Here is a 22,849-nt window from a genome sequence, read left to right as displayed (position 1 = left end):
CCTCATACATACACACAACGAGGGAGGGGGGGGGGGGGGGGGGGGGGGGAGAAGGAGGAGGAGGAGGAAACAGTGGAGGAAGAGGAGGAGTAGGGGGAGGAGGGGCTGAAACAGTGGAGGATGAGGAAGAGTAGGAGGTGCTGAAAGTTATTTGTTGATATTATACACAATGGAAAACTAGTTATTACATCCGGTCCATCTTATAAAGATAGCTGTTCTCCCAATTTGAATCATGGTAAACTGTTTATGGATCGGTTTGTATTTTGGGATTTATCCCCAGAGTTTGGCAGGTGATCCAGGCATGCTCTGTTTCCAAGGTGATGTTCAGCTGTCAGCTCATCACACGGAGACACAATAAGAGAGGTAGCGAGAGAGAAGCAGAGAGACAATAAGAGAGGGCAGAGAGAGGTAGAGACAGAGAGAGGTAAAGAGAGGGAGCCAGAGAGAGACAGAGAGCTAAATTGCTGTACAACCTCAGAATTGTGTAATCTGGTTTTTTTTTACGTGCTTTCACTTTTTATCGGGCGCTGTAATTATCCCGGAAGCATTCAATATGGCCGCTTCTGATTTAGACGGCCCTGCAGCAGTAGGAGGGATAAACACTCCCAGTGGAGCGGGGGGGGAGTCAGTAAAGCTCAGATCCGCCACCATAAACTCTGGTTTGATGTGCAGATCCAAGGCCTGATTTAACCTTCTCTTTTCATGGTTGTGCACAGGCCTATTCCCAGACAATGTGCATGTAAACAGGCCGCTGAAGGCTGTGAACCCACGCTGTCTCCCCGTCACCCTCCTGCCCCCCGCCTCTCAAAGGCCTGTGTTCAGGGGGATCAGGGATTAAGGGTTTCGGAGGCGCGGCGTCAGGTGTTGTCTAAAAACAGACTTGTTGTTTCAACCGTTACAGCTTTAACCTCAGGGAGGGCTCTGCTCTCTGGGTTCTACAGCAACACACTGGATAATGGGATTACTGAGATCCCCCTCCACCTGCAGGGGCCGCAGCTGCTGCCAACCCACTCCCCCCTGCCCTCCTCTGGAGCGTCCTCCTCACCTCATCCCCCTCCTCCTCTCTAACTCATCACCTCCTCCTCACCTCATCACCTCCTCCTCCACAACTCATCACCTCCTCCTCACCTCATCCCCCTCCTCCTCTCTAACTCATCACCTCCTCCTCACCTCATCGCCTCCTCCTCAACTCATCACCTCCTCCTCCACAACTCATCGCCTCCTCCTCAACTCATCACCTCCTCCTCCCCAACTCATCACCTCCTCCTCCACAACTCATCGCCTCCTCCTCAACTCATCACCTCCTCCCCAACTCATCACCTCCTCCCCAACTCATCACCTCCTCCTCCCCAACTCATCACCTTTTCCTCCACAACTCATCGCCTCCTCCCCAACTCGTCACCTCCTCCCCAACTCGTCACTTCCTCCCCAACTCATCACCTCCTACTTCCCAACTCATCACCTCCTCCTCAACTCATCACCTCCTCCCCAACTCATCACCTCCTCCACCCCCAACTCATCACATCCTCCACCCCCAACTCATCACATCCTCCTCCCAGACTCATCTTCTCCTCCCCAACTCATCCCGGTCCCCCCCAACTCTTCACCTCCTCCCCAACTCATCACCTCCTCCTAAACTCATCCCCCTCCTACTCCCCAACTCAACACCTTCTCCTCCAGGAGTCCTGACGGGGGGGGAAGGAGCCCAGACGGGGGGGGGGGGGGGGATTCTTGTATTTAGCTTTTTTGGTAAAACAAAATCAATGCACAATTTAGCACAAATCCTGTCGTCATTGTGCTAAACCAGCCAATAGCGCGCCAGGGGGAAAAGCCAGCTTGTTGATTGGCTCCAGTAACAGCTGATCGGAAACAGAAAGAAATGTATTGCTCTCCAGCACATGCGGCAGAGTGAATTCAAATCGCCAGCAGAACGGGCTGGGGGTACCCAGTCTAATGCCGTAGCCTATCTCAACTATAACCGCATTTCATATTAATCGCATCGTTTGCTGGGTTACCAACGTTATCTATGCTGACTTAGGGTACGGGATGTTCAATATCAATAACGTTGAGTTCATAAGGGCTAACATTATCTTTTCTGAGTCAACAATAATTATGGGCAGGTGTTTTCGAGCACAGTATATCATACTAAACTTTGGTAAAACGGTTGTCGACCGTCTTCTCTGTGCCAAATATCCCGCTGCTTCGGGTTTTCTTTGATAGGTGCGTTGAGAGGAGGAGCGGGCGAATCAGCTGTTTATAGTTGTACCCGCGCTGGCATGAATGCGCGCTTGTCTCTATGTGTTGTGGTAACCCGCTCCTTGAATGAGCCGGGTTACCGGTACAAACGACGCGTTTGTGGAAGGTTAAAGCCATTCCAGGCATTTATTCACAAACACTTCAATCAACCAGGGTTCTCACGGTCTCTAGGGCCTCCGTGGGCCTCTAGGCTCTCTTGCTGCCACGAGCCCTTCCTTCCTGCACCCGAGCCGTGCTGTGCTGTGCCTCCTTTTAACATGGCTACCGTGCTTTCGGCCAGGTGTCCCCCAATCACCCTGATTGGGGTGCCGAAAGGGCTGCTCTCTCTCGCCGGCTGGTGGGTGGGGGTGGTACACCCCGTCCTCTACGGTACCCCGGGCCCGTCCAGGCCGAGGACCACGTGGCGGGATGCCACAGTGTGCGCGTTCGTGTGCGTATGCGTGTGTGAACAAGAATGTCAGGGAGAAAGAGTGCTATGAGGGGATGAATGAACGGAACGATATTTATATTTAAAAATTGCAAAATAAAGAAAAAATTAGCAGAATCAATTTGTGCCACTCGGTGTTGATTCTGTGGCACTCCGCAACACATTGGTCTAGGTGTGGGAAACACTGCGGGTCAGCTCTGGTTCAGGGTCTGCTCTTGTTCAGCTCTGGTTCAGCTCTGGTTCAGGGTCAGCTCTTGTTCAGCTCTGGTTCAGCTCTGGTTCAGGGTCAGCTCTGGTTCAGCTCTGGTTCAGGGTCTGCTCTGGTTCAGCTCTGGTTCAGCTCTGGTTCAGCTCTGGTTCAGCTCTGGTTCAGGGTCAGCTCTGGTTCAGCTCTGGTTCAGCTCTGGTTCAGGGTCAGCTCTGGTTCAGCTCTGGTTCAGCTCTGGTTCAGGGTCAGCTCTGGTTCAGGGTCAGCTCTGATTCAGCTCTGGTTCAGGGTCAGCTCTGGTTCAGCTCTGGTTCAGGGTCAGCTCTGGTTCAGGGTCAGTTCTGGTTCAGCTCTGGTTCAGTGTCAGCTCTGGTTCAGCTCTGGTTCAGGGTCAGCTCTGGTTCAGCTCTGGTTTAGGGTCAGCTCTGGTTCAGGGTCAGCTCTGGTTCAGCTCTGGTTCAGCTCTGGTTCAGGGTCAGCTCTGGTTCAGCTCTGGTTCAGGTTAAGCTCTGGTTCAGCTCTGGTTCAGGGTCAGCTCTGGTTCAGGGTTAGGGTTGGCTGGTTAAGGTGATTTTGTAGTTTGGCTACAGCGTCAACCCCCCTAGACCCGCTAGACCTACTAGACCCTGTACCCTCCCTAGACCCGGCCTAGACCCCCTAGACCTAGAGCCCTAGACCCACTGGATCCACTAGAACCCCTAGACCCTCTACACCCCCTAGACCCCCAGCCCTCCTAGAGCCCCACCCCTCCTAGAGCCCCAGCCCCCCTAGAGCCCCAGCCCCCCTAGAGCCCCAGCCCCCCTAGAGCCCCAGCCCCCCTAGAGCCCCAGCCCCCCTAGAGCCCCAGCCCCCCTAGAGCCCCAGCCCTCCTAGAGCCCCAGCCCCCCTAGAGCCCCAGCCCCCCTAGAGCCCCAGCCCCCCTAGAGCCCCAGCCCCCCTAGAGCCCCAGCCCCCCTAGAGCCCCAGCCCCCCTAGAGCCCCAGCCCCCCTAGAGCCCCAGCCCTCCTAGAGCCCCAGCCCCCCTAGAGCCCCAGCCCCCCTAGAGCCCTACCCCTCCTAGAGCCCCAGCCCCCCTAGAGCCCCAGCCCCCCTAGAGCCCCAGCCCTCCTAGAGCCCCAGCCCTCCTAGAGCCCCAGCCCCCCTAGAGCCCCAGCCCCCCTAGAGCCCCACCCCTCCTAGAGCCCCAGCCCCCCTAGAGCCCCACCCCTCCTAGAGCCCCAGCCCCCCTAGAGCCCCAGCCCCCCTAGAGCCCCAGCCCCCCTAGAGCCCCAGCCCCCCTAGAGCCCCAGCCCTCCTAGAGCCCCAGCCCCCCTAGAGCCCCAGCCCCCCTAGAGCCCCAGCCCCCCTAGAGCCCCAGCCCCCCTAGAGCCCCAGCCCCCCTAGAGCCCCAGCCCCCCTAGAGCCCCAGCCCATCAGCAGGGTAATGTTGGAGGCTAAATGGTACCCTTCCTCCCTGCTTTAGAACCCCCTCCTATGCTTTAGAACCCCCCCCCCCCATTCACCCTGTGACTGATCTATTGAGGACAAAGTACTTATAGCGTTTGCTCAGACAACAGGCTGGACTTATTTCCAATCCTAACAGGAACAATAACAACATCCATCATAACAATACAGCAGCCTGCAGAGATTCAGCTGCTCAGAACCAACCAAATGGATCCGGTTAGCGTTAAATAGAAATCAGTCGCTAACATCAGCACGACTGGTTCATTAGACCTCGTTTTGTCAAACTATTTATGATTATAAATATACAGGTATTTCTATACTAATGAACATGGTATATTATAAACGGATAAACAAGGTCTATACTAATGAACATGGTATGTACTAATAAACAAGGTATACACATATAAACAAGGTATACACTAATAAACAAGGTATAAACTAATGAACAAGGTGTGTCCCTGCTAATGAAGGTATCGGTAAAAATATTGATCCACATGATGTGTTTGTGAGCAATAAAAGGTAAAGTTATTTATCCACATGATGTGTGTGTGAGCAGAGATCTCGGGCAACTCGGAGGACATCCCCTTGGTGCGCTGGAGGCAGCAGTGGCTGGAGAACGGGACGCTGCTGTTCCACATCCACCACCAGGACGGCAGCGGCCAGCCGGCCGGCCTCTCCCCCACCGCCGACACGGCCCGCGACTCAGCCGACGAGGAGCTCCGCATCCTGCACATCTCTGTCATGGTGAGGCCTTCACCCACTCATCTGTCATGGTGAGGCCTTCACCCACTCATCTGTCATGGTGAGGCCTTCACCCACTCATCTGTCATGGTGAGGCCTTCACCCACTCATCTGTCATGGTGAGGCCTTCACCCACTCATCTCTCATGGTGAGGCCTTCACCCACTCCTCTGTCATGGTGAGGCATTCACCCACTCATCTGTCATGGTGAGGCCTTCAACCACTCATCTGTCTTGGTGAGGCCTTCACCCACTCATCTGTCATGGTGAGGCCTTCACCCACTCCTCTGTCATGGTGAGGCATTCACCCACTCATCTGTCATGGTGAGGCCTTCAACCACTCATCTGTCATGGTAAGGGTAAGACATCAATCCACTCATCTCTGTTCTAGGGCTAGACCTTCATCCACTCATATCTGTCCGGATGAGGCCCCTATTGTTATGTGTTCATCCAGAGTGAAAGCCTGGATGAACTTCTCTGCGTTCTTCTCATGATGTGTTTGATGTCCACCACTGATACTGATCACCCCCAGGGTTTGATGTCCACCACTGATACTGATCACCCCCCCGGGTTTGATGTCCACCACAGATCACTGATACTGAACTGTTGTTCATATTGACATTACAATGTGTCTAATTATTCTGTTTATTCTATGAAATGTTGAATATTGAAAAACCCATCCTCGTTTAGTGAAGCCTCCACTTAAGCCTAACCCCCCCTAGGAGATACAGTCAGAACCTAAAGCCTAACCCCTCTAGGAGATACAGTCAGAACCTAAAGCCTAACCCCTCTAGGAGATACATTCAGAACCTAAAGCCTAACCCCTCTAGGAGATACAGTCAGAACCTAAAGCCTAACCCCTCTAGGAGATACATTCAGAACCTAAAGCCTAACCCCTCTAGGAGATACAGTCAGAACCTAAAGCCTAACCCCTCTAGGAGATACATTCAGAACCTAAAGCCTAACCCCTCTAGGAGATACATTCAGAACCTAAAGTTTAACCCCTCTAGGAGATACATTCAGAACCTAAAGCCTAACCCCTCTAGGAGATACATTCAGAACCTAAAGCCTAAATCCTCTAGGAGATACAGTCAGAACCTAAAGCCTAACCCCTCTAGGAGATACATTCAGAACCTAAAGCCTAACCCCTCTAGGAGATACATTCAGAACCTAAAGCCTAACCCCTCTAGGAGATACAGTCAGAACCTAAAGCCTAACCCCTCTAGGAGATACAGTCAGAACCTAAAGCCTAACCCCTCTAGGAGATACATTCAGAACCTAAAGCCTAACCCCTCTAGGAGATACATTCAGAACCTAAAGTTTAACCCCTCTAGGAGATACATTCAGAACCTAAAGCCTAACCCCTCTAGGAGATACATTCAGAACCTAAAGCCTAACCACTCTAGGAGATACATTCAGAACCTAAAGCCTAAATCCTCTAGGAGATACAGTCAGAACCTAAAGCCTAACCCCTCTAGGAGATACATTCAGAACCTAAAGCCTAACCCCTCTAGGAGATACAGTCAGAACCTAAAGCCTAACCCCTCTAGGAGATACAGTCAGAACCTAAAGCCTAACCACTCTAGGAGATACAGTCAGAACCTAAATCCTAACCCCTCTAGGAGATACAGTCGGAATAAAAGCTCCACCGATCCACAGCTCATGAAGGTTTCAGGAAGAGAAACGGAGGCAAGGACCTTCTGGATCTCAGCAATCTGACGCTAGACGGACCGCTGGCCAAACCAGGAGGTGGACCTACAGAGACATGATGATGAAGAGGTGGACCTACAGATACATGTTGATGAAGAGGTGGAGACATGTTGTAGAGAGGGAGAGACATGTTGATGAGGAGGTAGAGACATGTTGATGAGGTGGTAGAGACATGATAAGGAGGTAGAGATATGATAAGGAGGTAGAGACATGATGAGGAGGTAGACATGTTGATGAGGAGGGGGACCTACAGATGCATGATGATGAGGAGGTAGAGACATGCTGATGAGGTGGTAGAGACATGATAAGGAGGTAGAGACATGATGAGGAGGTAGAGACATGTTGATGATGGCTATAAGCTAGTGCTCCAGTGATCCAGTGTGTGTAAGTTAAGGCTCCAGTGTGTATAAGTTAAGGGTCCTGTGGTCCAGTGTGTATAAGTTAAGGCTATAAGGCTAAGTTAAGGACTATGTGCTTGGTTATTTATATGTTTGAAAGGATTTATGTCCTCTCATTCTTCCACTTCCCATCTCAGATAACTTTCATGAATCTTCAGCAGAAACAGTGACCGGAGAGTAGTGAACAGAAAAGGACCAGAACAACAGCAGACGTTGAGCCTGAGTCTCCCCGTGGGGCGGAGGCTGGAGGGGGAGATGGGCCTCCACCCCTCCACCCACCTCCAGCCCTGCTCTCCACAGCGGCTAAATCATTTTTGTCAAAACATGAGCTGTGAATAATGTGTTTCTCTCTTTATTTCTGTAGCGTGGGGCAGCAGAGCACAGGGCTCTGAGGCAGAGAGAATGTGACGGCCGTGCTCAACACCTCGCTAGAGCCACTGGCTTAATAGTTTAGTCATATAGGTACTGGTTTAATAACAGAGAGGTACTGGTTTAACAACAGAGAGGTACTGGTTTAATAACAGAGAGGTACTGGTTTAATAACAACGAGGTACTGGTTTAATAACAGAGAGGTACTGGTTTAATAACAGAGAGGTACTGGTTTAATAACAGAGTCACAGAGAGGTACTGGTTTATGAAACAGTCATAGATTGGTTCTGGTTAGTACCGGTTGGTACTGGTTAGTACTAGTTAGTACTGGTTGATACTGGTTGTAATGGTTAGAGCTGGTTGGTTCTGGTCAGTACTGGTTGGTACTGGTTGGTAATGGTTAGAGCTGGTTGGTACTGGTCAGTACTGGTTGGTACTGGTGCATTATGTCCACACACAGAAAGATGAAGGAAGAGGAACCTTGAGCAAACTTTCTCGCTTTAATTTCTGACACGAGGAGATTGAAGAGAATATCAACTCCGTCCCACAACTAAGGGTTAGGGGTAGGTTCTAACAGGGTTAGGCTTAGGTTAAATGAAACACACACACGCACGCACACACGCAAACACATTAAACCCACGCACGCACACACATTAAACCCACGCACGCACGCACACAGTGTTCGCTTACAATATTCTCACATTTGGAAAACAGGAGAAAATCGAGTCCTTTTTCTAAACCCAATTACATTTATCAAACAGTTTCATCAAACAGTTTCACGAAGAACACACCACTGAAATGATTATTTGGCCTCAGCAATACTCACAATGAAAGTTATTAAATCCAGCTCAACATTCCTGTCATCATCCAAACAGTCTTGCTCTGTTCCCTGAGTCTCAGCAAATTCTCCACATTGAAAGAAATCCCTAATCTGACCTCTGAATGAGACCATCGGTCAACAATAACAGTCATTGTGTTATTGTGACTTAATAAAGTTGTATCTAATCTAATCTAATTAAACGCTCTGCGATCGCGGGCTGTGAGGCTGGAGGTATTGAGCCGTAATAAAGGAAGCTAAGCGCTGACCACCCTCTCCTTCTACTGGATGTGTGGAGTCAGACTGCTGTCAGATAAATAGAACTAGTTCAAAGTGAAATCACGTTTAATATTAAGTATCCGTATCTCCAGCTCACAATGTCCTTAACCAAGGAAAAATCAAAGGAATCAGGCTTATCTTTTCAGTTCTTTTAACGCAAAATAAATGTTCTGCTGTGGATAAATTATGAGCGGTGGATAAATGATGAGCCAAGATGTTTACTTATTCATTCAAGATGAAAAAATTAATGTGTGAAATATATTAAAGCTTCCCAACTCAAAGAGCTTCTGTGCTAATAAATCATGGTTTCATGCTGGGGTGGATTTTATAAAAAAAAAATTACATTAAATGCTTTGAGTTTGTGTCATTAATAACCATCTCCTCTCCCTCCCATGAGGCCTCATGTAGGAAGGATCACACTGGTTCAAAGTCAACACAAAATGCTGGGTCAGAAACCTTCACCTGGTTAACATGACAACTAACTGGCTTGGAGAACAGATTGGATCAAATCTTGGAAATGGGAAAAAGAGGGATTCCTAACTAAGATCAGTTCATGCAGTCCGATTTTACATTCTATTTTGACCAAACCTGCCTTTTGGGTTTTTCAAAACTTTGAACTCGGTTGGGGATTTATTTGATCCAAAAACCAGGATTATCATTATCCATCGGAAGGGTGGTTTCAGTTGGTTATCCGTCAATTTAGTATTTGGATCACAGTGATCCAATCCAATGTTCCTTTAAAAACGGGCATAAAAGTAAGATGGATCAGGTGATCCTGGATAGCAAAACATGGGATTTCCAAAATCGGATCAATTTGATCCAGATTAAAATAAATTAAAGACTGGGCCCAGGTTATTTTAGTGAACCATCACCTGGTTATCCTGGTGAACAATCACCTGGTTTACCTAGTGAACCCGGTTATCATAGTGAACCTGGTTATCCTAGTGAACCATCACCTGGTTATCCTGGTAAACCTGGTTATCCAAGTGAACCTGGTTATCCTAGTGAACCTGGTTTACATTTTGTGTGTTACATGTTGTGTGTTACATGCTGTGTGTTACATTTTGTGTGTTAAATGTGTTACATGTTGTGTGTTACATGTTGTGTGTTACATGCTGTGTGTTACATGTTGTGTGTTAAATGTGTTACATGTTGTGTGTTACATGTTATGTGCTACATGCTGTGTGTTACATGTTGTGTGTTAAATGTGTTACATGTTGTGTGTTACATTCTGTATGTTATATGCTGTGTGTTGTATGTTAAATGTTAAATGTATGTTACATGCTGTATATAACATGTTGTGTGTTACATGATAAGTGTTACATGTTTTGTGTTACATGTTGTGTTTGACATGCTGTATGTTACATGTTGTGTTACATGATGTGTGTTGTGTGTTAAATGTTAGATGTTGTGTGTGACATGTTGTGTGTTACATGCTGTGTGTTACATGTTGTGTGTTACATGTTGTGTTTGACATGCTGTATGTTACATGTTGTGTTACATGATGTGTGTTGTGTGTTAAATGTTAGATGTTGTGTGTGACATGTTGTGTGTTACATGCTGTGTGTTACATGTTGTGTGTTACATGCTGTGTGTTACATGTTGTCTGTTACATGCTATGTGTATCATTTTTTGGGTTACATGCTGTGTGTTATATGTTGTGTGTTACATGCTGTGTGTTACATGCTGTGTGTTACATGTTGTCTTTATTCATGTGAACAGGACCTACAAAGACCCAGTGACAGATATTGTCTTTCTGTGGAGGAACATGATCCAGCATATCTCAGCCTCCTGCTCCAGCACTAACTGGATTGTGCTGCTGGAGAGCTGGCCCACTTTGATGTGTGCTTTACTTTTATTGGCTCTATAAGAGGAGACAGTCCTCCTACTCCTGGCTTTGAGTCTAAGTGATGCTGAGCATTAAGGGCTGTTGGACAGAGCTCTCTGTGGCTGAGTGCTAATGGAAGCTGATGTGCTTTGATTACATTGAGCCAGATCGGATTAAAAACCATTCTGGAATGACATCTGACATCTAACTCTTGTTTAAGCACAGGACATGGAAACCGTGACAACCCTTAACTTCAGGCTGCTCTTCAGGGTGAAGGGCCTGACCAGTTGGTAACCATGACAACTCTTAACATCAGGCTGCTGTTTAGTGTGAAGGGCGTGACCAGTTGGTAACCATGACAACCCTTAACATCAGGCTCCCCCCCCCCCAGGGTGGGATGATCGCCCTGCTGCTGTCCATCCTGTGTCTGGTGCTCGTCCTGTACACGCGGCGCCGCTGGTGTAAGGGCCGGCGCGTGCCGCAGCCCCAGAAGAGCGCCAGCGCCGAGGCAGCCAACGAGATCCACTACATCCCCTCGGTGCTGATGGGGGGCCAGGCCCGCGAGAGCCTCAGGAACTCCCGGGGCCAGGGGCCCAACTCCAGTGGGACCCTCAGCATCAGGGAGACCCCCATCCTGGACGGGTAGGGGGGTGAGGGGGAGGAAGAGGAGGAGAGGAGAGAGGAGGGGTAGAGGGTAGAGAGGAGGGGTAGAGGGTAGAGAGGAGGGGTAGAGGGTACAGAGGAGGGGTAGAGGGTACAGAGGAGGGGTAGAGGGTAGAGAGGAGGGGTAGAGGGTACAGAGGAGGGGTAGAGGGTAGAGAGGAGGGGTAGAGGGTAGAGAGGAGGGGTAGAGGGTAGAGAGGAGGGGTAGAGGGTAGAGAGGAGGGGTAGAGGGTACAGAGGAGGGGTAGAGGGTACAGAGGAGGGGTAGAGGGTAGAGAGGAGGGGTAGAGGGTAGAGAGGAGGGGTAGAGGGTAGAGAGGAGGGGTAGAGGGTAGAGAGGTGGGGTAGAGGGTAGAGAGAAGGGGTAGAGGGTAGTGGGGCGGTTTATTGCTCTCATCTTAGCAGCATGTAGAGCTCCAGGTCACAGACCTGTTGTTGCAAGTTTGAGTACGACATCACTCACCTGTGCCTGTTGTTGCAGGTGTGAGTATGACATCACAGACCTGTTGTTGCAGGTATGAGTATGACATCACAGACCTGCGCCACCACCTTCAGAGGGAGTGTATGAATGGCGGAGAGGACTTCGCCAGTCAGGTGACCCGGACGCTGGACTCACTCCAGGGCTGCAACGACAAGAAGAACATCGACCTCACTCCTGGTAGGACGACACCTCACTCCTCATAACTCACTCCTCACACCTCACACCTCCCTCCTCCCTCCTCACTCCTCACACCTCACTCCTCACACCTCACTCCTCACTCCTCACACCTCACTCCTCACTCCTCACACCTCACTCCTCACTCCTCACTCCTCACACCTCACTCCTCACTCCTCACACCTCACTCCTCACTCCTCACGCCTCACTCCTCCCTCCTGGAAGGACTAAACCTCACAAATGGAGACCCAGATTAGTCTGTGGATGAAGGCTTGATACTGGTTCCAGAGCGTTGTGCAGAGAGCTGATGGGTTCCTCCAGGATCCTAACAACACGCAGAGTGATAAGTGGAGCAGTGTTGTGCATTATGCATGAAGCTCTGTTAATGCACGAGACCAATAGGAAAGGAGGGCAGCATATATCTAATATTAATATCATAAAGATACCCTACAGCTCCTGACCACCTACTGGGTGGAAACATCATTCTACCTCCATCAACTAATAACTATAGAATAGTCTGATTTGTGCGAAACCATTAGCCTGCCTAACGCCAGACCTCATCTCAATCTACATTGAGATGAGGTCTGGGAACCACACATTCATTTTCTAGTATTTGAGCCGTGGTTTACGATTGCCCGGAGTAGCTCATAGCCAATCAAAGCCTGTTGGTAGCAGGGCAAAGACTTCCTTCTTGATAATGAAAGAGTTTTAACGCCAAAAGTTGCTATTTTTTCAAAATAAAACCGCGTTCTAAACTACTTAGTACACTATCTAAGGCTGCATCGAAAGGTAACGCATCTGCTGCCATTTTGGATCCGTAAACTACAAGCTTTGGTGTGTCGCAAAGACGTCGTCAGCGTCTTGCCGTCCCTCCCCGTTCTGTGATTGGTTCCCTGTCTCTGGCGAAAATCGGATCCATGGAATACAGGCTGCCTGGGTATACCCAGGCTACCAAACCATGGATTACAGAACATAATAATAATAACTCATTAGAAGGAGGTTTAATGCATATTCACAGGTAACTTATATTAACAGTTGTAATGGAATAATGTTTTTCACACAACAGTGAGAGGAAAAGAGGAACATGTTAACGCTTATAATAAGCTTCATAACAATACTTCAGTCCACTGCAGGCAGTAGCATGTTAGCTTCAAAGCAATACTTCAGTCCAGTGCAGGCAGTAGCATGTTAGCTTCATAAGCCTTAATGTGTGATGTGTTTGTTTGTCAGTGAGTGACAACACGAAGCTGGCTCTGATGAACAAGTACAAGGACAACATCATCGCTACAAGCCCGATCGACAACAACCACCAACACAACAGCCTGCTGACGCACAACACGTCCACCAGCCAGCGCAAACGCCTGTCCAGCAACACGCGCAGTGAGTCTCCACACCTTAGAGACAATGCACCCTGAACACCGCTACACCCTCAACACCTTAGAGACAATGCACCCTGAACACCGCTACACCCTCAACACCTTAGAGACAATGCACCCTGAACACCGCTACACCCTCAACACCTTAGAGACAATGCACCCTGAACACCGCTACACCCTCAACACCTTAGAGACAATGCACCCTGAACACCGCTACACCCTCAACACCTTAGAGACAATGCACCCTGAACACCGCTACACCCTCAACACCTTAGAGACAATGCACCCTGAACACCGCTACACCCTCAACACCTTAGAGACAATGCACCCTGAACACCGCTACACCCTCAACACCTTAGAGACAATGCACCCTGAACACCGCTACACCCTCAACACCTTAGAGACAATGCACCCTGAACACCGCTACACCCTCAACACCTTAGAGACAATGCACCCTGAACACCGCTACACCCTCAACACCTTAGAGACAATGCACCCTGAACACCGCTACACCCTCAACACCTTAGAGACAATGCACCCTGAACACCGCTACACCCTCAACACCTTAGAGACAATGCACCCTGAACACCGCTACACCCTCAACACCTTAGAGACAATGCACCCTGAACACCGCTACACCCTCAACACCTTAGAGACAATGCACCCTGAACACCGCTACACCCTCAACACCTTAGAGACAATGCACCCTGAACACCGCTACACCCTCAACAGCGCTACACCCTTAGCACCACTACACCCTCAACACCGCTACACCCTTAGCACTGCTACACCCTTAACACCACCACAGCTGGAACACTACTACAGCTGTCTGGTGTGTGTGGAGCGCTGTCTGGGCGGCATCCAAGTTCAATTTGAGATTTTCAGACTCTTATGTAGTATACTTTATTTGCCCCTTTTTCCTCCTCCTCCTACTCCTCCTCCTCCCCTCTCTCCTCCTCCTCCTCCTCTTGGCTCCCCTCTCTCCTCCTCCTCCCCCTCTTGGCTCCCCTCTCTCCTCCTCCTCCTCCTCTTGGCTCCCCTCTCTTCTCCTCCTTCTCCTCCTCCTCCTCTCCTCCCCTCTGTCTTCCTCCTCCTCCTCTTGGCTTCCCTCTGTCCTCCTCCTCCTCCCCCTCCTCCTCCTCCTCCTCCTCTCCTCCCCTTTGTCTTCCTCCTCCTCCTCTTGGATCCCCTCTTCCTCCTCGTCCTCTTCCTCCTCCTCCTTTTCCTCCTCCTCCTTCTCCTCCTCCTGGTTGGTCAAGCTTGTGTTTTTGGCCCTTAGTCGGGGATAAGGTGTTGTCGTTTTAATTAAGACTAAGTTATGATAATGAAGTTAACGAGGCATCCTGAAGTCACGTCAGGACAATCTGAGAAGGCATTTCTTCATCAATCCAAAGTTCATATATATATTTATTTATAGATTTATATTGCAACAAACTTTATATTATCAGCACGGTTACCGGAGTCTCCTTCTTAATGGAGTAATGGTGAACACCCATGGACCTTATTACCCTAGAGAGAAACTACTTGTCTTTGATAATGAACAGTATATCTAGGCCATCTAGTCAGCTATTTAGACATTCCCATATTGTAGAAAAAATAGTTTAAAATCCTGTGTTTCTGTCACTGTTACCACGGTAACAGTGGTAAGGTGTAAATCCCAAGTTTCTCTCAATGTTTGTTTAGAAAATCAGTAGAACCCAGCCCTCAGTAGAACCCAGTAGAACCCAGACTTACTCATTAGAATAACTATTATTAGAATTAGTAGAATTGTTAGAAGCAGTCAAGCCTTAGAATTGATAAATGATTATAATAAATATCATTACAACCATCATTAGAATCAAGAGAATCAGTAGAAGCAGTGAATAGCTTAAATTAATAAATCATAATGGATGCGCACGGAACACATTTTCTTTAATTACCTCGTTAAGATTTTCACGGCTGAATGACGAAGTTGAAACATCAAGATCATTGTGTGTGTGTGTGTGTGTGTGTGTGTGTGTGTGTGTGTGTGTGTGTGTGTGTGTGTGTGTGTGTGTGTGTGTGTGTGTGTGTGTGTGTGTGTGTGTGTGTGTGTGTGCCAGCGGGCTCCACCTTCCTGACCCCTGACGGGGACTCTGGGACGGAGGCGGACAGCGACCCCCAGCTCACCTTCTACACCGACCCGCACCGCAGCCGGCGGCGCAGCCGCGGCCTCCGGAACGGGTCGGCCACCAGCGGCTGGGGCTCCGGGGGTAGGCCCCGCTCACCAGTACTGCACCAGTACTGTCCCAGTATACACACCGCTCACCATTACCGCTAACCAGAAAACGCACCACTAACCAGTACCGCTCACCAATACCGCTCACCAGTATACACACTCCTCACCAGTATGCACACCACTCACCAGTACCGCTCACCAGTATACATCCTCCTCACCAGTATGCACACCACTCACCAGTACCGCTCTACAGTAACGCTCACCAGTACTGTCACCAGTAACGCTCACCAGTACACCACACCGCTCACCAGTAACGCCCACTATATTAACCCTATATTTTGATATAAAGAGGAAGAGGAAGGTGTCTTCTCCTCTCTGATTGGTGTGTTTCGTGTCATGTGACCGGTCCCCTCTCTCTGATTGGCTGTCCAGCCGGTTCCCCTCGTAGCCCGATCAACAAGACGACCCTGACCCTGATCAGCGTGGTGAGCTGCCTGCTGGGGCTGGTCTACGCCTCCCACCTCTCCTGCACTCTGGCCGTCCGCATCATCCTCCACGTCCCGGAGCACCTCATCGCCGACGGTGAAGACTCTAAGCTCCTAGCCCCTAGCTCCTAGCTTCTAGCTACTAGCTCCTAGCCCCTAGCCCCTAGCTCCTAGCTACTAGCCCCTAGCCCCTAGCTCCTAGCCCCTAGCCCTGACCCCAGGTTGTCACGTTATCTGGTCTGGAGCTCTCACAGATCTGCTATCTGCTATCTGTTCTGGAGATCTCAGAGATCTGCTATCTGCTATCTGGTCTGGAGACCTCAGAGATCTGCTATCTGCTGTCTGGTCTGGAGATCTCAGAGGTCATCTATCTGCTATCTGGTCTGGAGATCTCAGTGATCTGCTATCTGCTATCTGGTCTGGAGATCTCAGTGATCTGCTATCTGCTATCTACTATCTGGTCTGGAGATCTCAGAGGTCATCTATCTGCTATCTGGTCTGGAGATCTCAGTGATCTACTATCTGCTATCTGGTCTGGAGATCTCAGCGATCTGCTATCTGATATCTGGTCTGGAGATCTCAGAGTTCATCTATCTGCTATCTGGTCTGGAGATCTCAATGTCACTATCTGCTATCTGGTCTGGAGATCTCAGTGATGTGCTATCTGCTATCTGTTATCTGGTCTGGAGGTCTCAGAGGTCATCTATCTGCTATCTGGTCTGGAGGTCTCAGCATTAGCATTCCAGAGACCTAGCCATGAAAGATGGTCATTTGGATGTTGAATTGCTAAAACTGGAATTGATTTAAAATGTTTCCACGTCGTCTGAAATCCCATCACACTTGATTTGATGTCACGGAGATTCTGATGAAAATCTGTCGTCTGCTGGGGCGAAACAAATCAGTTTATAGACCAGCCGCTGTTTGGGCATGAAGAGGAGAATAAACCCTCTAACCCCTCCACACCACCCCTACCGCCACACCTCCACCCTACCTCCACCCTCCCTCCATCCCCTGGGTTATGTGACTGCAGGCCTCTGGCCTCTGTTTGTCTAAATGGACAAAATGAAAAGCAGATCTAACGATGAATTTAGTGATTTGATCTTTAATAAATGGGCTTCAGGTTTTAATAATTTATTTGAACACATAAGTTAACGCACATTAAACGTTGTTCCTTTTTAAACAGCTCTCTCTCTATGACTTCTGACCTCTAGGCTCCAGGTTCATCCTGCTGCAGGGGAACCAGTTCGACGCGTCTGATTGGCTGAACCCGGCACAGGTGTTACTGTTCCACCAGCAGAACGCCAGCGGGCCCTGGGTCAACGAGCTGTGTGGCCGCCGCCTGCTGGACCCCTGCGAGCACCAGTGTGACCCCGACACAGGTCAGTGACCCCCACACAGGTCAGTGACCCCCACACAGGTCAGTGGCCCCCACACAGGTCAGTGACCCCCACACAGGTCAGTGAGCCCCACACAGGTCAGTGGCCCCCACACAGGTCAGTGGCCCCCACACAGGTCAGTGACCCCCACACAGGTCAGTGGCCCCCACACAGGTCAGTGGCCCCCACACAGGTCAGTGGCCCCCTCACAGGTCAGTGACCCCCACACAGGTCAGTGGCCCCCACACAGGTCAGTTACCCCCACACAGGTCAGTTACCCCCACACAGGTCAGTGGCCCCCACACAGGTCAGTGGCCCCCACACAGGTCAGTGACCCCCACACAGGTCAGTGGCCCCCACACAGGTCAGTGACCCCCACACAGGTCAGTGACAGCTATTGTCTCCAGATTTTACAGCTACTGCCTCCAGATGTTACAGCCACTGTCTCTAGATGTTAACCTAGATACAGCTATTGTCTCCAGATGTTACGCCTGATTTCCAACGGGGGCGTACGCGCCGCGGAACGGCTGCGAGCTCTGCCCTGCGTCAATCCCCACCGGGCGCGTAACGGCAGCGTAGCGCTGCCTTGTGAGCCAGCCGTATTGACGCGAGATCACAAGATCACGCGATAATCCTAAACCTAATGTACTCACCTTCAACTCCCAAAACTACTGCAATTAAATGCCAGGCTTTGTCCTTTCTGACATTGTCCTTATAAAGAGGATGATTTATTTCATAAATTATTTTATGTTGCTCCACTTCGACAATCAATCTCTCGTCGTCCATGTTGCCGACCCTCTGAGACCCTTTGATTGATTGACTGCTGACCTGGTGCCACGGGTCATGACGTAATAATGTTGATGTGAAGTTGTGATAGGCTACATGAGCTGAGTATTGTGTTTTATTTTGAAAATTGACCGGATGCTCTATGGCTATTACTTTTTCACTTCCTGCCCGGCTCGCTCGCTCTGTTGAAATTGACGCGGTTCAGCAACGGCTCGTGTCAAAAATAGAAGTGCTACGGAATGGTAGCGCTGCGGCGCGGCGAGCCGCTCCTGGGACGCTGCTGAGACGTTGCGCAGCGTGCCCGGTGGGGATGGTTTCATTGATTAGAGTGGCAGCGATCAGCAGTGGTCACCGCCGCGCAGCCGTTCCGCGGCGCTTACGTCCCCGGTGGATATCAGGCGTTACAGCTTCTGTCTTCAGCTGTTACAGCTATTGTCTCAAAATGTTAATCTAGATACAGTTACTGTCTCAAGATGTTACAGCTACTGTCTCCAGATTTAACAGCTACTGTCTCAAGATGTTACAGCTACTGTCTTCAGATGTTTGTTTACCTGGTTCCAGATATATTTGATAGATACCTCTACAGATAGACATTAGACAGCTCTTCATTTCTATTCTGAGGTTCAGGAGTTTGTGAGGAAAAGATTATTCAGATCCTTAAAGGAGCTCAAGGGATTCATAGTTAAAGTAAAGAAAAAAAATTCCAATCAGGAGCGACTAGCTGTGCTGGTATATGCTGAGTGACTCAGAAGGTCCCAGAATAAACCCGTCTCCTCAGGCTGCCGCCTGCCGCCTCTATTTTGAACAATTTTTCTGGGTAAAGTTGTTGGTGAACTTTTCAAAGATCACCAACCTGGATTGTGGCTTTCACAATAAAAGTCAGAGGCAACACAGAGAAGCACCGTGCAGGTCGCACCCTGATCGGGTATTCTGGTATCTCTGTGGTGGGACTGAAGTGTGTGTGTGTGTGTGTGTGTGTGTGTGTGTGTGTGTGTGTGTGTGCGTGTACGTGTGTGTGTGTGTGTGTGCGTGTGCGTGTGCGTGTGCGTGTGCGTGTGCGTGTGTGTGTGTGTGTGTGTGTGTGTGTGTGTGTGTGTGTGTGTGTGTGTGTGTGGCGGGGTAACGTGGTCTTAACGGCGCTCCCCGTTTGGACCGACCGCGGCTCCAGGACACACGCGGAGTAATCGACCGCTCATATGGGAAGGTGGTCTGCTGCGCTGATGCTGAACTCTAGAGTCTGGAGAAGATGAATAAGTAATGAGCTTGACTCATATCTTCAGGAATACTAATCAGCTTTAATCATCTCCATCGGGGGCGGGGCTCCCATCAGCCCGCTGGGGGCGCTGATTGGGCTGCATGGTGGAGGATCGCTGCTTTCAACCCGTCCTTAGCCTTAAGGCTGAGGTCAGTGGGGATGGAGGTCAGCCTTAAGTCGGTGGGGATGGAGGTCAGCCTTATGTCGGTGGGGATGGAGGTCAGCCTTAAGAATAGTTAGTAGGAGAACGTGTTCTAAACCAGGTTCTGTTCCAGGAGAACGTGTTCTTAACCAGGTTCTGCTGTGCTCCAGCAGAACGTGTTCTAAACCCGGTTCTGTTCTACGAGAACTTGTACTAAACCAGGATGTGTTGTGTTCCAGGAGACTGTTTGTGTCTGGACGGCTACATGAAGGACCCGGTCCACAAACACCTCTGCATCCGCAACGAGTGGGGGCCCAACCAGGGGTAAGGAAACCATTAGGGGCCCAACCATGGGTAAGGGAACCATTAGGGGCCCAACCAGGGGTAAGAGAACCATTCGGGGCCAAACCAGGGGTAAGAGAACCATTAGCCTCTTTCAGCTCTGTGTTAGCTCAGTAATGATAGCCTATGATCGCTCATTATTGTTAGCTCTATCCATCCTCTATTCTAGCTCATTGATGATAGCATATGATAGCTCATTAATGATAGTTCTATCCATGCTCTATGCTGGCTCATTATTGATAGCATATGATAGCTCATTATTGATAGCATATGAGTGAACGCCTAGGATAGGTCATTGATGAATTTCTAGGATAGTTCAATCATGATGGCCCATTTGTGATAGCCTAAATAAACTCATTAATGTTAGCTCAAAAATGAAAGCTCTAGGCCATCTCATTTACGGTAGCTCATGACGATAGCTCTGTTCTAGCTCATTAATGCTAACTCTATGCTAGTACATTAATGATAGCCTATGGTAGCTCATTAATGCTAGTTCTAAATGTGCTCATTAAAGGATTTTGTTTGATAGCTCTTTGCTTACTCATTCATAACTCTATGCTCACTCATTCATAGCTCTCTGCACACTCATTTATATCTCTATGCTCACACACTCATGATGGCCAAGCCAGAGGTCAGCGTGAAGGAGGCGGAACGTTGAAGGCGTTTGTTCCTGTGCCTCTGATTGGACGCAGCACCACACAATCTGTTGTGGATTAACTTTCATAAGCTTTAATTAGTCATACGCTGCTCTGGGACGTGTTGCTGGACTATAATTGTTGGGCTGATGAACGCTGGTGTTGCGTTGAGATTAAACGTTCATCAGGGAGGGTCCCAGCAGTAAGGATGTGTTCTTAAGGTGTTAAACCATCAGGACCTCGCGGGCCGGGGCGGCTGAACACCTCTCCTTAATCACCTGTCTTAATTAGGCCTGCGATGTCTTATCTCTGACAGTCAAGGATCCACCAGACTGTTTCTTCAATAAGCTTTTGAATAATTTATTTATGTGGCAGGTTTAGGGTTAGGATCAGGATTAGGGTTAGGGTCAGGGTTAAGGTCAGGTTTTGGCCTAGGTTCAGGTTTAGGGTCACGGTCAGGTTTAGGGTTAGGGTCTCACAGTGAGCATCGCTATTCAATATCTCAGGAAAATTGAGGAGCTCAGCGGCGATCGGTGTTCCCCCTTAAGAGGTCATGAGGTGTGAAGCTGTGTTGTCTCCCCTCGTCTAACCGCTCTCCTCATGTTTCTGATGTCCTCAGCCCCTGGCCCTACACCATCTTCCAGCGCGGCTTTGATCTGGTCCTTGGAGAACAGCCCTCTGACCGCATCTTCAGGTGAGAGGTTCAGGTTAAGTTGTTAAGGATTAGTTATCAAAGGTAAATTATAAAGGATTAGTTATTAGGTGTTGGTTATTAAGGATTAGTTATCAAGGGTTAGTTATATAGGATAAGTTATCAAGGGATCAAGGCTTTGCTTTGATTACTTAGCAAACCCATTTATTTGGGTTTAGCAAACCATTAGCAAACCCATTTATTTGCCATTGGTTTTGTGAATATGTGTACTGTGTATATGCTATATGGATGTTTGAATATGCTATATGTATATTTGAGCATGTCGATCTGAATGTGTAACAGGATGTAGTAAAAGCAGCCGGCAGGAAGTCGAAGGTCTGGTTTGGTTCAGCTTTGGGTTCTCTCTGCTGGTTAAAGTGCTGGACTCCAACCATCCCATCTAAACCTTCAGCCTCCTTAACGCAGCCAAACACCACCAGGGTCTGGAGGAGACACGACAGGAGCCGGGAGGGTCTGGAGGAGACACAACTAGAGCTGGGAGGGTCTGGAGGAGACACAACAGGAGCCGGGAGTGTCTGGAGGAGACACAACTAGAGCTGGGAGGGTCTGGAGGAGACACAACTAGAGCAGGGAGAGGGTGAAGAACAGGAGCAGGGAGAGGGTGAAGAACAGGAGCAGGGAGAGGGTGAAGAACAGGAGCAGGGAGAGGGTGAAGAACAGGAGCAGGGAGAGGGTGAAGAACAGGAGCAGGGAGAGTGTGAAGAACAGGAGCAGGGAGAGGGTGAAGAACAGGAGCAGAGCTGTTATAGACTCTGAACAGTGTTACTGCGAGGGGAGGGGGGTTTAATAGACTCTGAAAAGTGTTACTGCGGGGGGGGGGGGGGGGGGGGGTAGGGCTGCAGACACAGGGAGGGGGATCGGGGGGTGTAATCAATCTGTTCTTCAATCGACTTGTCAGGCCTGTTGTCCATTCCATTGCCCTTTCCTTATGCTAAGTTAGCATTTTATTAAATGCAAATTAAACAATATGAATGCCGAAAATGGGTTTGGTCGGTTAACTATTAAATCCTTTCTTGTCTTTCATGAATTATTCATCATCAATAATAACGCTTTTGATGATCAAAGTGCAAAGGATTTCACTTAGAATTGAAGCCATTCATTGTCATACAAATTAAGGCTTGCTGGAGTCTGTCTCGTGTCACGATTTAATACGAGGAGGATATTATTACATCACGTGTTTGTCTTCACTGGTATTTGGAATAACCTTCATGATGGTGAACATACCTGTGAGTGAAACTATTGTGTTATGTTGCTGTCAATGTGTGTTACTCTTGGTCCAAGCATTCTGCTCAGCCACCTACTTTGAAATAATAACATAAGCGATACAAAAATACAAAGTTTTATATATTTTATTTGATCTATTCTCTCTATCTGTAAAGTTACAGCCAGGGGCTATCTATAAAGGTACAACCAGGGAATATCTATAAATTACACCAAGTGGCTATCTATAAAGTTACACCCAGGGAATATCTATAAATTACAACCTGGGGCTATCTGTAAAGGCACACCCAGGGGCTATCTGTAAAGGTACACCCAGGGAATATCCATAAATTACAACTTGGGGCTATCTATAAAGGTACAACCAGGGAATATCTATAAAATACACCGAGTGGCTATCTGTAAAGGTACACCCAGGGGCTATCTGTAAAGTTACACCCAGGGGCTATCTATAAAGTTACACCCAGGGGCTATCTGTAAAGGTACACCCAGGGGCTATCTATAAAGTTACACCCAGGGGCTATCTGTAAAGG

The 22,849-nt window shown here is 49.0% G+C and overlaps 1 protein-coding gene across 1 annotated transcript in view; it reads left to right on the top strand.

Moving 5' to 3' along the window:
• astn1 (astrotactin 1) overlaps window positions 1-22,849 on the top strand; it is a 68,450-nt gene that overhangs the window by 12,466 nt on the left and 33,135 nt on the right. Inside the window, exons 2-10 of the mRNA XM_060058634.1 lie at window positions 4,891-5,078; window positions 10,866-11,116; window positions 11,653-11,795; window positions 13,023-13,172; window positions 15,250-15,399; window positions 15,798-15,947; window positions 17,062-17,229; window positions 19,649-19,733; window positions 21,006-21,080. Of these exons, the coding sequence (XP_059914617.1) occupies window positions 4,891-5,078; window positions 10,866-11,116; window positions 11,653-11,795; window positions 13,023-13,172; window positions 15,250-15,399; window positions 15,798-15,947; window positions 17,062-17,229; window positions 19,649-19,733; window positions 21,006-21,080 (1,360 nt within the window). The remainder of the gene's footprint in view (window positions 1-4,890; window positions 5,079-10,865; window positions 11,117-11,652; window positions 11,796-13,022; window positions 13,173-15,249; window positions 15,400-15,797; window positions 15,948-17,061; window positions 17,230-19,648; window positions 19,734-21,005; window positions 21,081-22,849) is intronic.

The sequence above is a fragment of the Gadus macrocephalus genome, chromosome 8 (genome assembly GCF_031168955.1).
Source record: "Gadus macrocephalus chromosome 8, ASM3116895v1".
NCBI lineage: Eukaryota > Metazoa > Chordata > Actinopteri > Gadiformes > Gadidae > Gadus > Gadus macrocephalus.
This window is presented reverse-complemented; position numbering and strand designations above follow the sequence as displayed.